Source organism: Rhagoletis zephyria, unplaced genomic scaffold (genome assembly GCF_001687245.7).
Source record: "Rhagoletis zephyria isolate East Lansing unplaced genomic scaffold, Rhagoletis_zephyria_1.1 Rzeph_scaffold_00248, whole genome shotgun sequence".
Classification (NCBI taxonomy): domain Eukaryota; kingdom Metazoa; phylum Arthropoda; class Insecta; order Diptera; family Tephritidae; genus Rhagoletis; species Rhagoletis zephyria.
Window position 1 is genome coordinate 192,862 of NW_016157332.1, and position 15,049 is coordinate 207,910.

General features: G+C 33.5%; 1 protein-coding gene across 20 annotated transcripts in view; it reads left to right on the plus strand.

Moving 5' to 3' along the window:
* Nucleotides 1–15,049, plus strand: part of bt (projectin protein bent) — a 276,654-nt gene that overhangs the window by 126,883 nt on the left and 134,722 nt on the right. For 19 of the 20 annotated variants that reach the window (XM_017609687.1, XM_017609704.1, XM_017609702.1 and 16 more), the window contains 2 exons: nucleotides 7,249–7,419; nucleotides 7,911–8,138. The exons of the other annotated variant lie outside the window; for it this stretch is intronic. In XM_017609687.1, the coding sequence (XP_017465176.1) occupies nucleotides 7,249–7,419; nucleotides 7,911–8,138 (399 nt within the window). The remainder of the gene's footprint in view (nucleotides 1–7,248; nucleotides 7,420–7,910; nucleotides 8,139–15,049) is intronic. 20 annotated transcript variants of the gene reach the window in all.

Genomic DNA, 15,049 nt, shown 5'->3' on the forward strand with positions numbered 1-15,049 from the left:
ATCCAATCGTGGGCCTTTGGCATATCATGAATACGAACTGAGTTCTAGAGGATGTTCGGTGCAATGTTATCGAAGCAGAACCATTACCGAAATTTATAAATTTTTTGTCGCAGCGCGTAAATGACTTATAGAAAGCGGAGAAGACTCTGCATGATATTACTATAAAACATTTCTTCTAAATTATTAGTTTTTAAAATAATATTTTCTTAATTTATTACAACCAAAGTTATGTAAATATGTATTACTAATTTTCCTCCCAAACTAACAAAAAAATATAAAAATCCCTAAAAATACGAAAATTCATGTTTTTATGATAGGCTAGATTTCAATGTCCTCAACTGTATATTGAAAACACAAATGTCATTTGACTTATGGCATGTGAATTTGTTGTTGCCACATCCAACAAATTGTACTTATTGATCAATATTATTGAAGATTTGACGAAGATTTAACTTAAATCTACTGCCTTTCGAGATTTAATTTTATATGATAAATCTCAAAAGATTTAACGTCAAATCTCGTCAGAGGGCTAAATCTTCATTAAATCTCACAATGGAGACATAGTATAAGGCTTTACAAATCTCGTTTTTAACAGGTCACAATTGAGCGAGCATTTTCAACACTAAGGCTGGTTCTTACTGATTACCGTAATCAGCTTAGTCAGGAGACACTCGAAAATATTTTGTTGGTAAAACTGAACCCAAGCTTTCTTGACACAGCTATAGAAACTTTACCTCTCTTCGAAGATACACCAGATGAATAATATCTAGTCGTAATTTTCTTATTTTTATACCTTTCATGAGCATGAAATGGTATTATAACTTTGGTCCGATGTTTGTAAGTACCAGAACAAAAAGAGATAGACCCATGAAAATGTATACTTATATGATCAGAACGTCGAGCTGAGTTGATTTAGCCATGTCCGTCTGTCCGTCTGTCAGTCTGTCTGTCTGTTTGTATGCAATCTAGTCTCTCAGTTTTCGAGATATCCGGATCAAATTTGGTAGGTGGGTGTATTTTTATAATGTATTAATCATTTATCGGAACCGGAAGAATCGGACCACTATAACATATAGCTCCCATACAACTGATTGTTCAGATATGAGATTTTTCATTATAACTTCTCCATTTATGCAGCTACGAACATGAAATTTTGCAATACTTGCACCCATTATCAACAGAATACTTACAGCGAAAATTACAAAGATCGGGTCACTATAACCTATAGCTCCCATACAACTGATTGTTCAGATATAAAATTTTGCGTTATAACTCCTCCATTTATATAGCTAGGAACATGAAATTCCGCACTGTTTTCAATAATTATCAACAGAAAACTTACAGTGAAAATTAAAAAGATCGGGTAACTAAAACCTATAGCTCCCATACAACTGATTGTTCAGATATGAGATTTTTCGTTATAATTCATCCATTTATGTAGCTAGGACCATGAAATTTCGCGCTGTTTTCACTCATTATCAACAGAAGACTTACAGCGAAAATAACAAAGATCGGGTCACTATAACCTGCAGCCCCCATACAACTGATTGTTCAGATATGAGGTCTTTTATCATAACTCCTCCATTTATGCAGCTATGAACATGAAATTTCGAACCATTTTCACTCATTATTAACAGAATACTTACAGTGAAAATAACAAGGATAGGATGACTACAACATATATCTTCCATACATCTGATTGTTCAGATATGGGATTTTACTGTAAAACTCCAAACTTCAAATAAGAACAGCTAAAACCGATAAATTTCGTAAGATATTTTATAAATAATAATACAAAGTCTACTGAGAAAATCGTCAAAATCTATGCTGTATAAGCTTTATCTCCTATAGCACTGATTGTTAAGATACCAGTTTTTACCATATATCTCCTTTATGTACGAAACTAAACCCAATAAATTGTGTTACCGGTTTACATACCGATCACATAGCGGTGAAAATCACCTAGATTGGTGTCATATAAAGTATATCTTCCATACCTCTGATTGTTTAGATGCGATTTTTTATATAAGTATGTAACTCCTCTATCGATGTATGCAGATGTATTCAAAAGCAGTAATCTGTCAAAGTAAAATTTGCAGATGTTCATGAAAGGTATGAAGCCTTCGGCATAGCCGAAGACAGCGCTGCTCTTACTTGTTTATGTTATAATTAGCAATGAATTCAATGAAGACTGTATTTTTCTTTTATTTTTGATTTAAATTTTTCAATATGAAATAAATAATAAGTAATATATTAATAAAAAACAACACTACTTAACAAATTTCAAACTTTTGATTTTTTAAGTTTTCAACCTACTATGAACGGGTAGAGATACCCACTTCCAAAACAGGTACGAAAAGTTGTTGTTCCTTTTGTACTGTTAGGGCGCACTAACAATCAGCGTTGCCAGGTCTTCGACATGAGAAAACGTCCCTCTTGGTCTGAAAAAACGTCATTTCCTACCCAAAAACGTCTTTTTCAAATGTATGCACCCAGAATTGTTCTTATTAAACTTTTATTGTATGCAAAGGTACATATGTACGCAAGGTATATTAAAATCTCATTTCTACAGAGCACATTTAAAATTCATTGTAAACTGCTTTGATATCGTTAATATAAGATTTATTATGAAAATAATTCAAGATCAGTTCTACTTACTAGATTTAGTAACAGAGAAAAATTACTGGGAAGGTAAAAAACGTCAGTTTTTACACAAAAAACCTCAAAACGTCAACAGGATACAAAAAAACGTCCAAATGACGTTAAAAACGTCAACCTGGCAACGCTGCTAACAATGCACGATGGGTTTCAATTGCAGCTGAGTACAAACCAAACGAATTTTTTGTTCTTTTGTTCATTGCGTAGTTAGGATTGTAGTAAAGATACTCAGGGTTTTTAAGGTTGCCTATGCGGATATTTCTATGCATTAATTGACGTTTTTTGCCAAACTGACCACATCGTTAACAATGCAGAAATTATGCATAGATAAACACTTGCTAGGGAGTCTCAAGGTTTCCTAGACGGATATTTATATGCATCATGAACGTTTCTCCTAAACTAAAAAAACTCCTTTTAAACATAAAACAATAGATCCTAACCACATCATTAAAAATCCAGAAAATAATACATATACATGTATGTATGTACATGTGTTATGGTATTACCAAATGACCTGTGTGCACAAACATAAATAAATATATCTGTGTACATATGTATGTATGTAGAATGTAAGGTGAGGTTTTTTAACCGAGATTCTTTTTAACGCATACTTTGTTATCGAAATAACGCAGTGTGCAATGCAGTTTTGCCTGATTTTCACAAACATATGTACATATGTATGTACATATGTATGTAGATACATTAAGGCAAAATTAACCACTTGTTCTAAATATGACGCATATATGCATTAAAAAGAGTTTAGTTTGTGAAAATAGTTAAATTTAAATATGTTTATATGAACATATGTATGTATATATGTATGCGTACATGGAATAAAGAAATTTGAGCAAAAATTAGCGAAATGTTCATAAAAATTTTAAATCTTCTTTAGGGTATGGAATTTTGTGGCATAAGAAATTTTAGTACAATAAAATGCAAGTTTGAAGTAACTAGGTTGATTTTTGGCAATTTCTTGTTCGAGAATTTTTTTGTATGGAGAAACTGAGCAACGCTTTCAACAAAAAGAATTGCCAAAATTCAACTGTATTTTTCGAACACTTCGCAAGTGTCAACAGTAATGCTAGCTCTGAAGAAATCATAAGCAAACACAAAATACCAATTGACTGTCGTTGCTGCCCGCTTGCAGAAGCTAGAAATTTCTCATTTTTCGACTGCGACTGCCGACAACTTGCAAAAGCAAAGATATTGCTTATTCATCGACTTGCGCCGCTGACCAAAATCAGAATGAAATCAAAATGAAAATTTTCAAACCAATGACTGCCGGAAGAACTGCGCATTTTGTCGGCAATCAGTTTCTGCTTGAACTTGGACTGCGACTGTTAAACCAACGACTGCCAGCAGCTCTGCGCATTGTGTCGGCAATCAGTTTTTGCTTGAACTTCGACTGCGACTGTTACACCAACGACTGCCAGCATCTCTGCGCATTTTGTCGGCAATCAGTTTTTGCTTGAACTTCGACTGCGACTGTTAAACCAACGACTGCCTGCAGCTCTGCGCATTTTGTCGGCAATCAGTTTTTGCTTGAGCTTCGACTGCGACTGTCGTCTTGTTTCATAAGCGTAAGCACAAGCAATAAGTAAATTTTGAACAGTTACAATAAGTCGAAGCAGTGAGAAGCGAAAATTTTATTACTTTTGCTACTTCGACTTAAGTTTTTTAAACACTGGTTTTAACGGCTAGGTTATTAGCATTCAGAATGAATCCAACAATTTTATTTTGGGGCCGTTTTTTATGAAAAATGTTGTAGAAAAGCAACAATAATTTACAAAGGTAAGAAGTTATAGCTGCTATTTGGGAGATCACCACATCTACTAATCAGACTTTTTCAACCGCGGTCACTGAGGAGATTGGTGATCTCCGAAATAGCAGCTATAACGTCTACCTTTTGTAAATTATTGTTGATTTTCAATAACATTTTTCATAAAAAATGGCCTCAAACTCAATAAAATTGTTAAATAAAATTGTTATAAGGCCATAAATAACAAAACAAAATAAATCTGAATGAATAATAAATTTAAGGTCAGTCAAACATACCGAATGAAAGTCGGAGAGTCTCCTTAAAGTCGATATTTAAAACATCGGCAAAACTTCCATCGATGTATCGTCAATTTCGCGATTGTAAACATCGATGGCAAACATCGAAAATTGATCTGATATTATCGATGTTTCAAAAACATCGTTTGCATCCCTATTGGCGATCCGTTCACCCCCTAAAGTGTGCGGAAGAAACTTAGGTCAAGGAAAGTACGTTTTCGGCTGTTTTTATGTAAAAATTTTTCTTTGAAAACATTTTTATTCTGAACTTCACTGATGCTTTTTCATATTTACTGAAAACAAAACCAAAAGCAAACATTACATTCAGCAATTATTTAAATTTTTAAAAATACTTTTTAATATGTTACGTCTGACAACATTCGGGCCAGTGGTATTCAGAAATCTTACAAATAATAGCACACTCCCCTGCAGACTCAGCTACTGCCAGATACGTATGCATTAGGAATGTTAATCCCGCCATCCCGGCCTTTTTCAGGTTCCAAAAACAGATTCAATTTTTTGGTGCATAAGGACTGGCAAGTATTGAAAATGTCCTTTTAAAATTTTATCCTTGAAATTTCGAAATATTTGTTTTTGAAAAAATTATATATTAAGGACTGATGTAAACTCGACAACATCGTCGAATTTCATCCTTCTAACCTTAAAAAATTACCTATTCGTCCTTGTGAATCAAAAAAAATTTAATTACTTTCATATTTTTATTGAGCTTTGTACCACAATTGTTTATTAGGGTAAATTGAAAAAAGCAACAAAGTCTAAGCGGTAGAAGTTATAGCAGCTATTTCGGAGAACACCGCATCTCCTCATCAGACTTCTTTTTTCTAGACTTCAGCAGGGATCGAACCTGCGTAATCTATGTCCAAAGTCAGAAGCGTTAGCCATTGAGCTATGTACACCCCGTAAACTCTTGTTGCTAATTCATTTTCCTTATTCAACCAACTACTATCAAGTGCAGCTGATTTGCCGCTATTTAAACTCGNCCCGTAAACTCTTGTTGCTAATTCATTTTCGTTATTCAACCAACTACTATCAAGTGCAGCTGATTTGCCGCTATTTAAACTTGACAGCGTGGTTATTGTTGTCAATTCTATACAACCATTTGCTTATTTGCTCTATTGTATAGTTCCAGGCAGACTCTTCCTAAACATTGAAAAATACTTAGTTTAGGAAGAGCTATGTACACCCCGTTGCTTTTTCAATTTTTCGTAATAAACCATATTAAAAGTAAAATGTTAATCAGCCACAATAACATTGACAAATACATAGTTTAGGAAGAGCCTGCCTGAAACTATACAATAAAGCAAGTAAGCAAATGGATGTATAGAACCACGCTGTCAAGTTTAAACAGCGGCAAATCAGCTGCACTTGATAGTAGTTGGTTGAATAAGGAAAATGAATTAGCAACAGGAGTTTACGGGGTGTACATAGCTCAGTGATTAACGCTTCTGACTTTGCACATCGATTACGCAGGTTCGATTCCTGCTGAAGTCTAGAAACAAGAAGCCTGATGAGGAGATGTGGTGATCTCCGACATAGCTGCTTTAACTTCTACCGCTTTGACTTTGTTGCTTTTTAAATTTTTCCTAATAAACAAACGCGCTACAAACCTCAATAAAAATATTAAAAATAAAATGTTAATCAGCCCCAATACCATTGACAAATTTAATTACTTTAAATTCTAATGAAATTTCCTGTTCACTTTGGTACCCATATTTTTATTCTACATCACATTGAATTTTTTTAATAATTTTTGGAATTATTCCTATCTTTGAAACTACAACTCCTTTAAAATAAATCCTGACCTCAGAGAGAAAAAATAAAAACGCCTCTTTAAATAAAAAATTAGGTTTCAAACCCATTTATTTATGACTTATTTTATGGTAGGAGAGCTTCTCAAACAATATAGACGAAATTTTCTCGATTTAAGTTGTTGGAAAGTAATGAATATCTAAACCCCGGGACTAATTCCGGAATCCCGGGATTGTGATAACGTCATCCCGAAAATCCCGGGATCGTAAAAATTTAAAAAATTAGCATCCCTGATATACATACATGTTGTCAAATGCTTAGTTTAAACAGTTGAACAGCTTCGGATGCGAAAAATTAACGAAAATTTGTGAAGTCTTTTGTACGTTTCTGAATGCAACAAATGTAGCGCAGTGTCGGCTAAACGTACGTTTCTCCGCTGGCTAGGCTACTGCTGAAAAGCAACTGCTTTGGCTTGATTTGTCAAAGTATACGATGAAGCTTATAATGCATGTGTGAAGAATTCGCTGCAAACAATCCATTTACACCACCACTGAATAAATAATATGTATTATGTATGCAAAAAGTTGAATATAGCAATTACACAAGTAATAAAGCAAATTTCGCGAAAAAGGTTTTTCGAGCTCATCAAAATGTTCGTACCGCTCTCAAAATGAATATGTAACTCATTTCTAAATCTTTTATGCCCGTTAAATCGGTATAGACTAATTATAACTCTGCCTTTGTACACATTCTTGTATATCGCAGGGTAACCAATCACTTATGGAGCTTATTAAACAACGCCGTCGGTCTTCTGTTCGAAACCTTATGACCAAAGAGCCAATCCAAAATGAAAGCTTTTTGGGTGTTGTTTTGAAGCCCGTAATAAAAGACCCAAAAGATGAAGAAGGTCCTCAGCAAGCCAAACAATTGTTAAAGGTAACTGAAAATCGAGGCTTTCGTCAATTTCTTCAATTTATTTTGCTACAATTCTTCTGTCAGCATTTCTACCTTAAAAGTTTCGGCGTCTATTATGTCTTTCTCTTACTTACTTATGTGAACTTTTTGCTCAATTAGCGCTTTTAAGCTTTCAGCATCTTACTCTCTCGCTATCTCTAATACACCAAACTGCTCTCTTTCTTCTGATGTTTCCTAATCTATCAGCTTCGAGTTTCAATATCGACCTAAACCGATTATGAACTGTTTTTCGGCTCTTTTACTTTTTTTCTCGAATATCTAACTGGATTACGCTTTTATTTAAGCTTTATCACCTTTTTTAACGACTTTTTCTCTCGTGCAATTTCGGCTGGCGGCTTCTCTCTTGCCGACTTCTGTCCCGTATTTATTGTATTATTCTAAACGAACAACGACGGCGATCGTTGTTGTTTCTTTGTATTGCGAATACTTTTACACATGAAATCCATTTTAAGGAAACGGCGAAAGAAGGCAAGATGATGTTAGCTTCTGATAAAGCTAAAGCTTATGCTCTGAAAAAACCCGAAGGGTACCCAACAATCGAGGATAACTATGAGCGCCCAGAACTAGAGAAATATGAAAAAACTGACTTTGAAAAAGGTAAAAAGGAAAAGCCCGAAGCAAAAACTGAATCGAAAAAAGTTATACCAGCAGTTCGTACACCTGCTGAAGAGCCAGCAAAGGTAAGCCTATTTTTTATCTTTTGATTTCTCGATAGGTGACCCAAAGCTAAATACAAATTTGCTATTTTATACTATTGGTAATACTTATTTATAAGGTATGTTTCGTAAATGCAATCCTTTATTCCTCCCTCTGCAGTGATTTCGTTCCATAACTAAAGCACAAATGCGCTTTAAGTGAAAATTTTCCTACTATTTGTGCCGTAACTAAAATTTTTGGGTAATAATGGGGAAGTGGGAGTTAGAAGACGTAGAATTAAAACAGTTTCGAAACCAAAACATTTCGGAGAAGGTAAAGGTTAGACTTAACAAATGTAGAGTTATAGGATATGTTTCCAAACGCTCACCGCGTAGCCGTTCATTGTGTGGCCGCGGCCTAATTCAATTTTTATGGCAATATAAGAATAGTTTAATTGACGTGCTATAGTTACGAAACATACCATATGTATGGTGCATTATCCGGAGTGTGGTGTAAGAAATTCAGAACAAACCAAGAAAAAAAATACAAATATTCCGACGAATTGATAACCTTTCTCATTTTTTGAAGTCGGTTAAAAAAGCCTGAGAGCATTGCTTAATTATTGTTTTTTTTTATTTCATCGGATGCTGTTTGTAGTTAGGGGTGAAACGATTCCTTACTTGGGAGAAGTATAGAAAGAAATTATCGATACCCCAAATATATCGGATCTAAAGTATCGATGCCTATTTGTGTTATAATTTCGGCTATGAAGGTATTCCGCATTAACTGAGCTAAATTGAATTTTTTGAGCAATAAGTTAATTATCCTCCGGGAATCCTTAAGCTTGGTATCCAGCTACCAAGAAAAACAAAAACTCGATATAAAACACGCTCAAGAAGAAATTTTCTTGTGTTAGATTTTCTTAAGGCCAGTGTTGCCGAAAACTTTCGCTGAACATTTTTCATTTATTCACTTTTTTAACAATGAACAATTAAGGACAGTTCTGTTTTCGTCTATGCCGAAAGCTTCATACCTTTAATAATAATCAGATAAAAACAAAACAAGCTTTCATATTCACTTCATATATAGATAGAGTTATATAAAAAATGCATATCTGAATAATCAGTGGTATGGAAGATATGCCTTACAAAGCACCGATCTAAGTGATTTTCACTACTGTCTGTGATTGATTGGCGATTTTCTCAGCAGACTATATGATTATTTAGAAACTAGCTCACGAAATTTCTCGGTTTTAGCCGTCCAAATGAAGGAGTTTTACAGTAAAGCCCCATATTTGAACAATCAGTTGTATGGATCCGATATTTGTAATTTTCACTGTAAGCCTTTTGTTGACAATGAGTGAAAATACTGCGAAATTTAATGTTCCTAGCTGCATAAGTGCAGGAGTTTTAACCCAAAGTCTGAAGAATCAGTTCTATCGGAGCTATATGTTACAGCGGTCCGATTTTGCAGGTTCCAACAAATGGTTAATTCATTATTAAAATGCACCTGCTTACCAAATTTCAGTAGGATATCTCGAAAACTGAGGGATTAGATTGCGTCCAAACAGACAGACATGTATACATTTGGTACTTACTTATATGGGAACAATGTTATACAGGCCTATCACAGAACCCGAGTGAACTACCGTCAGAAAAAAGTCTCTCGTCACGAATTCGGGACAAATGCTATCAGCAATTCCGACGCATTCATAGTCAGTGCTGCCTTTGGTTTTTGTTTGTTTTTATGTTTTGGTTTAGTAATTCTAAATCAAAATAAAATAACTCGAAATCAGCGATACCATTCTCATGAATTTCAAATTTGCGGGAGAATTTCGTGATCATGACGGAATTCGTGATAGCAACGTGACAACGTCGAGATCTCCGACGGAATTGATGATAGGCCTGTTAATACCATTTTATGTTCACAAAAGGCATAAAAATACAAACAAAATTAAAAGATATACATATATAAATTTTAAGTATTTAATGATATGACTAAGCCCATAGACCTGGTAGCTTGTGCTTATATGAAGTTGTATTGTAATTTTAATTACAAATAACAATAAGATAATACTAATAATAATAATAATACAAACCAAATTACTTAAACTACATATGTACAGTAAATATGCCCCACATTACAAAACCAAAGGGAACCCACATTGCTTGTGGGCTAGTAAAAGTTGCTTTGTAACTGTTGACAACAATTTAAAATTATAATTAAAAACACAACTGTTTTAAAGCTAAGTGTACACTTTAGAGAAAATCGCGATATTTAGACAAAAATCTCGCTAGAAACGTGAAAACACTCAATAGAGTTCTACGAGAGACTCATCTACAAAGTCTACGTGAGAGTTATTTAGCGAGACTTTTTCGCCGTGTACACAGTCTTATGCACATTTTAAACGAGGCCATTTTCATTTTAAAAATGAAAAATTTTAAAACAAAGCAAAATATTTTTAAATTGAAAATATCATTTTTAGAATAAAAATGTATTTCAGATTTTAAAATGTTTCATATTTGATTTAAAAATGCTGCATTTTGAATTTTAATACGCACATATTTGTTTTAAAAATGTCGTGAGTTTACAACTCTCAATACTTAAATCAAAAATGAAAAGCTTCACTTCCAATAAAAACGTCTTCATTTTAAACTTGCTCATAATTAAATGTATGGCCACGCTCATGCATCTGTAAGAAGAAGCAGTTGGTTGAGTTTAGTTATTCTTGTTTGCTGTCGGTTCGGACCGGAAAAGTAATTTCGTGTATTTCCTTTGATATTTTGTGAACAAAATGCATAACTCACCAGTTGTTGATAATGACGATGAGAAGATGGTCGAGCTGCTAAAAGAATTCAAAATGTAGAATGTTTTGCCATTCATAAAGGGTGAGAAATGACTTAATAAATGAATATTTTAATCAAGTTAATTAATTCTCTATTTTTATATCCGACCGCGATCTGCGGCTTCCACTGAAGAGCTAGTTTTTTTAGAAGAGCTGATGAAATCGCATCACTCTATTCATATTAGGCTTTTTGGGACATTAAAACCTAAACATCATTTCCTTGTGCACTACGCCATAGCTAAATATTAAAAACTGCGGACCTCTTAAATACATTTGGAGCATGCGTTTTGAAGCGAAGCATAAAGAGGCTAAAGTACATTTTAACAGCATAACATCGAGAATTAAACCTCCATATACCTTAGAAATAAAGTCCAGCTTGAAATTTTCAAAATTTTTGTTAGATAACGAAAAATCATTTCAATCAATTATTATATATAAAAATTACGAAATTTTAGATTTGACGAAAGAAGAATATTTTCCAAAAATAAGTAAAAATCAACCCCTAAATTTTAAAACTTGAATTTTTTTAACAGAAGTGCATTATAAAGGCACTTATTACAAAAGCAATTAATATTTATGTTGTAATAATCTTGAATTGTTTAAAATTAAATCGTTTTTGTATCAAAATAATAATGTTTACGTTATATGCTATCCTATAGGTGTTACAAGCTTTGACCAAAATTTTCATTCCTATGAAGTTGGCTTGAAATTAGACGTGTTGAATGTTATAAACATTTCTAAGTTTACAAGTCAACTGTTGCATTTATATAAAACATACGCAAAACCAAAATCTCTGTAAATATGGTATTTATCATGTATTTATTTTGCAACAAAATAATAGACACGCGGCATTTTGATCAGTTTTGACTATTCTGTTGTTTGACTAATATAAATTTATTTTTTATAAAGGCTCATTCATAACAAAAACCATATAAATCCGAATTTAAACTTTATACAAAAATTAGGAAAATTCAACAAAAACTCATCAAAATTTTCAACTTTTTAATAAGAGTTGCTAGAAAGACTTTTAGTATGCTAAATTTTAATACAATATATGCTGCTGCTTTAAATGGCTTTTGCTATATGATTAGCTATAACTTTATAATAAATAAATGAATACAAGCGGGGCCATGCGCAGACTGCGAAATACACAGTAAACTCATCCCTCATTGTAGCCACAGATAAAAGCAGACTGTTCTAATAGTTTGCGGAAATAGTAAACAGAATTATTCTTATAAATCCCTTATTTTTATTATACATATATTACAAAGCATGAATGAGATTTATAGTACATCAGAACTTATACTTATTAATAATAATAATAATAATAGATTGGCGCTTACACATAAGTTAGTATTTGGCCGAGCTTCTCCTCCGATTTGTGGCGTGCGCCTTGATTTTGTCACACAAAGCGGAGGGACCTACAGTTTTACGCCGTCACTGCAGTCACAATAGTGCTTCAGTACAAAATACCTTTAGTGTGGCTTAACAATGGTATATTAAAAACAAAAATAAAATTACAAATTTCTTGACTTCAGAGGTATATATTACCTAATAACCACTCAGGGGGCCTCTGACTTTTCAAATGACACCTCATTAGTGGAATTGCTTACATAGAAAAGTAGAAAAAGGGAGACTAACAAAAAAACGCCTTAGAGCAGTGGTCGGCAAAAGTTAAACTGTAACTGTGTTGGTGGAAACAAGAGAACTGCTCCGCATGAGCAACGCAGTAGGAAATTACGGAAGTGAAACAAAATTGTTTACTTATCGGTCTTCAATAAAAACATATAAATACATATATTTAACACATACATATGTACATATATTTGCATCGCTCATTTACTATAAAAGTAATCATAATCCCAAAAAAACAAAAATGGGGTTAAGTATGCAAGAATGAACATTAGGTCTTTCTTATGATGTTTAAAAATTTCATATCTGTAACGATTACCAGTAGCCCACTAGAACAAAATCAGCCTTATCCTGAGTTTCGCCCGAAAAAAAATTCACCCGAAAAATGTTCATCCGCGCATAGTAAACTCACGGAAACAAATGATAAAGCTGAATATGTATTAATTTTTCCCTACATATTACATATACTCCCGTAAATTCAAAACTTTAAAACTGGTTTTCTCGAGTTTTTAGTTTTCTGAGTTATGAAAATATTGAAGTAAAACTCAAATAAAAAATTTCAAAATTCATTTGGATTCACCCACGCCACATATTGAAAATTTAAATAAAAAATTTGAAATTCATGTTCATCAAAATTTTCCATATCATTATGAAATGTTTAAAAATGTATTTTAATCGCATACATATTCCCTTCAACAACCACCCTTTAATTCTTTGAAACAAAAAAAACTTTTTTTTTCATTTAAAAGTGGTTGCATTTCTTATTCATCAAAATGTTTCCTTATGAAAAGAATCAAAATGTCTTTGAATAGCATATTCTTTGTTTTTTAAATGACTTATAACACAAAAGGCATTGCATGTCACCAAAAGCATTTTCAAGCATGTAATATTTCTCGCAAGGCAATTTTGAATTCAAGAAACAAAGCGCAACAGCCAAACACGATGTTGGTTCGTTGCTCTCTAGCCAATGACTAATCGATAGAGCGTAAAGCTGATGCCACATAAAACTTTTGCTTCGCTTTACGTGACAGATTCGCTTTGACAGATAAGATGAATTGTATGAAAATGCACAAAGCATGCCACATAAATCGTTGAAGCTGCAGCGCGAAGCGAAAAGATGGCCAACTCCCATCTTTTTGCGCGCTTTGACAATCAGCCGGTTTAATATTTATTTTGTTTCGTCCAAATTCGGGTTTTCATGCAGAAACATAAAACCTAATTTCATTTCTGATAATTTTAAAGCAAAATATATAAAATCCACAGCAACTTTGACTAGTAAAAAAGCGGTACAAAATTGTTTTCTTGGCGTTCATTGTGGCATACCTTCTGCGTCTGGCGCTTTGCTGGCAAAGTTATAAATGTCACGGAAAGCTACAAAGTTTTATCTGCCATCAGCTTAAGAATACGTGTGAGTTGATCTACCACAATTGTGGTATGAAGCGCCGACCACTNGTGGCTTAACAATGGTAAATTAAAAACAAAAATAAAATTACAAATTTCTTGACTTCAGAGGTGTTATGACCATTAATATTACCTAATAACCACTCAGGGGACCTCTGACTATTCAAATTACACCTCATTAGTGGAATTGCTTACATAGAAAAGTAGAAAAAGGGAGACTAACAAAAAAACACCTTAGAGAAATAATATATAAGATGTGTGCGCCCACCACTGTCGTATACGGTGCATGCGATGCTGCAGTCACAATAGTGCTTCAGTACCAAAAAATACCTTTAGTGTGGCTTAACCATGGTAAATTAAAAACAAGTAAGAAAGTGTAAGTTCGAGCGGAGCCGAACATTAAATATACCTCCCATATAACGGTAATTTTCAGAAATACGAAAACTGCGATATTTTAGTAACTACTGAAGATTATTCACTCAAAATTGATATTTATAATAATTTTTAGACGAAAAATAAGAATATTATACATTTTTGGAAAATTCGCGTAGCCACTCCCACTTATGGATACATGTGTATATCTTGGTAACCGCTGCACCAATTTCTTCCAAACTTGGCACAGTTGTTAGTCTTGCTACAGCATACCAATTTTTAAAATCGGACAATAACCACGCCTACCTCCCATATAACGGTAATTTGGAGAAATACGAAATCTTCGATAAATCAGTAAATATTAGTGGTAATTTACTCAAAATTGATGCTTGCAACAATTCTTTGCCAAGAAATACGTTTATGATAAAATTTTGGAAAATGGGCGTGGCATCGCCCACTTATGATCACATATATGTATCTCGGTAACCGTTCTACCAATTTGTACCAAACTCGGTATGATTATTGTGCTTGCCACATAGAAGCAAAACGTTGAAAATTATTGGAATCAGATTAAAATTACGACCACTTTTCATATAACGGCAAATTTCAGAAATGCTTGAAACTGCAATATTTCGAAATTTAAGGACGCTAATTTACTCAAAATTGATACACACCGGCTTACCATGTAGCGGTACCTGCACCGGG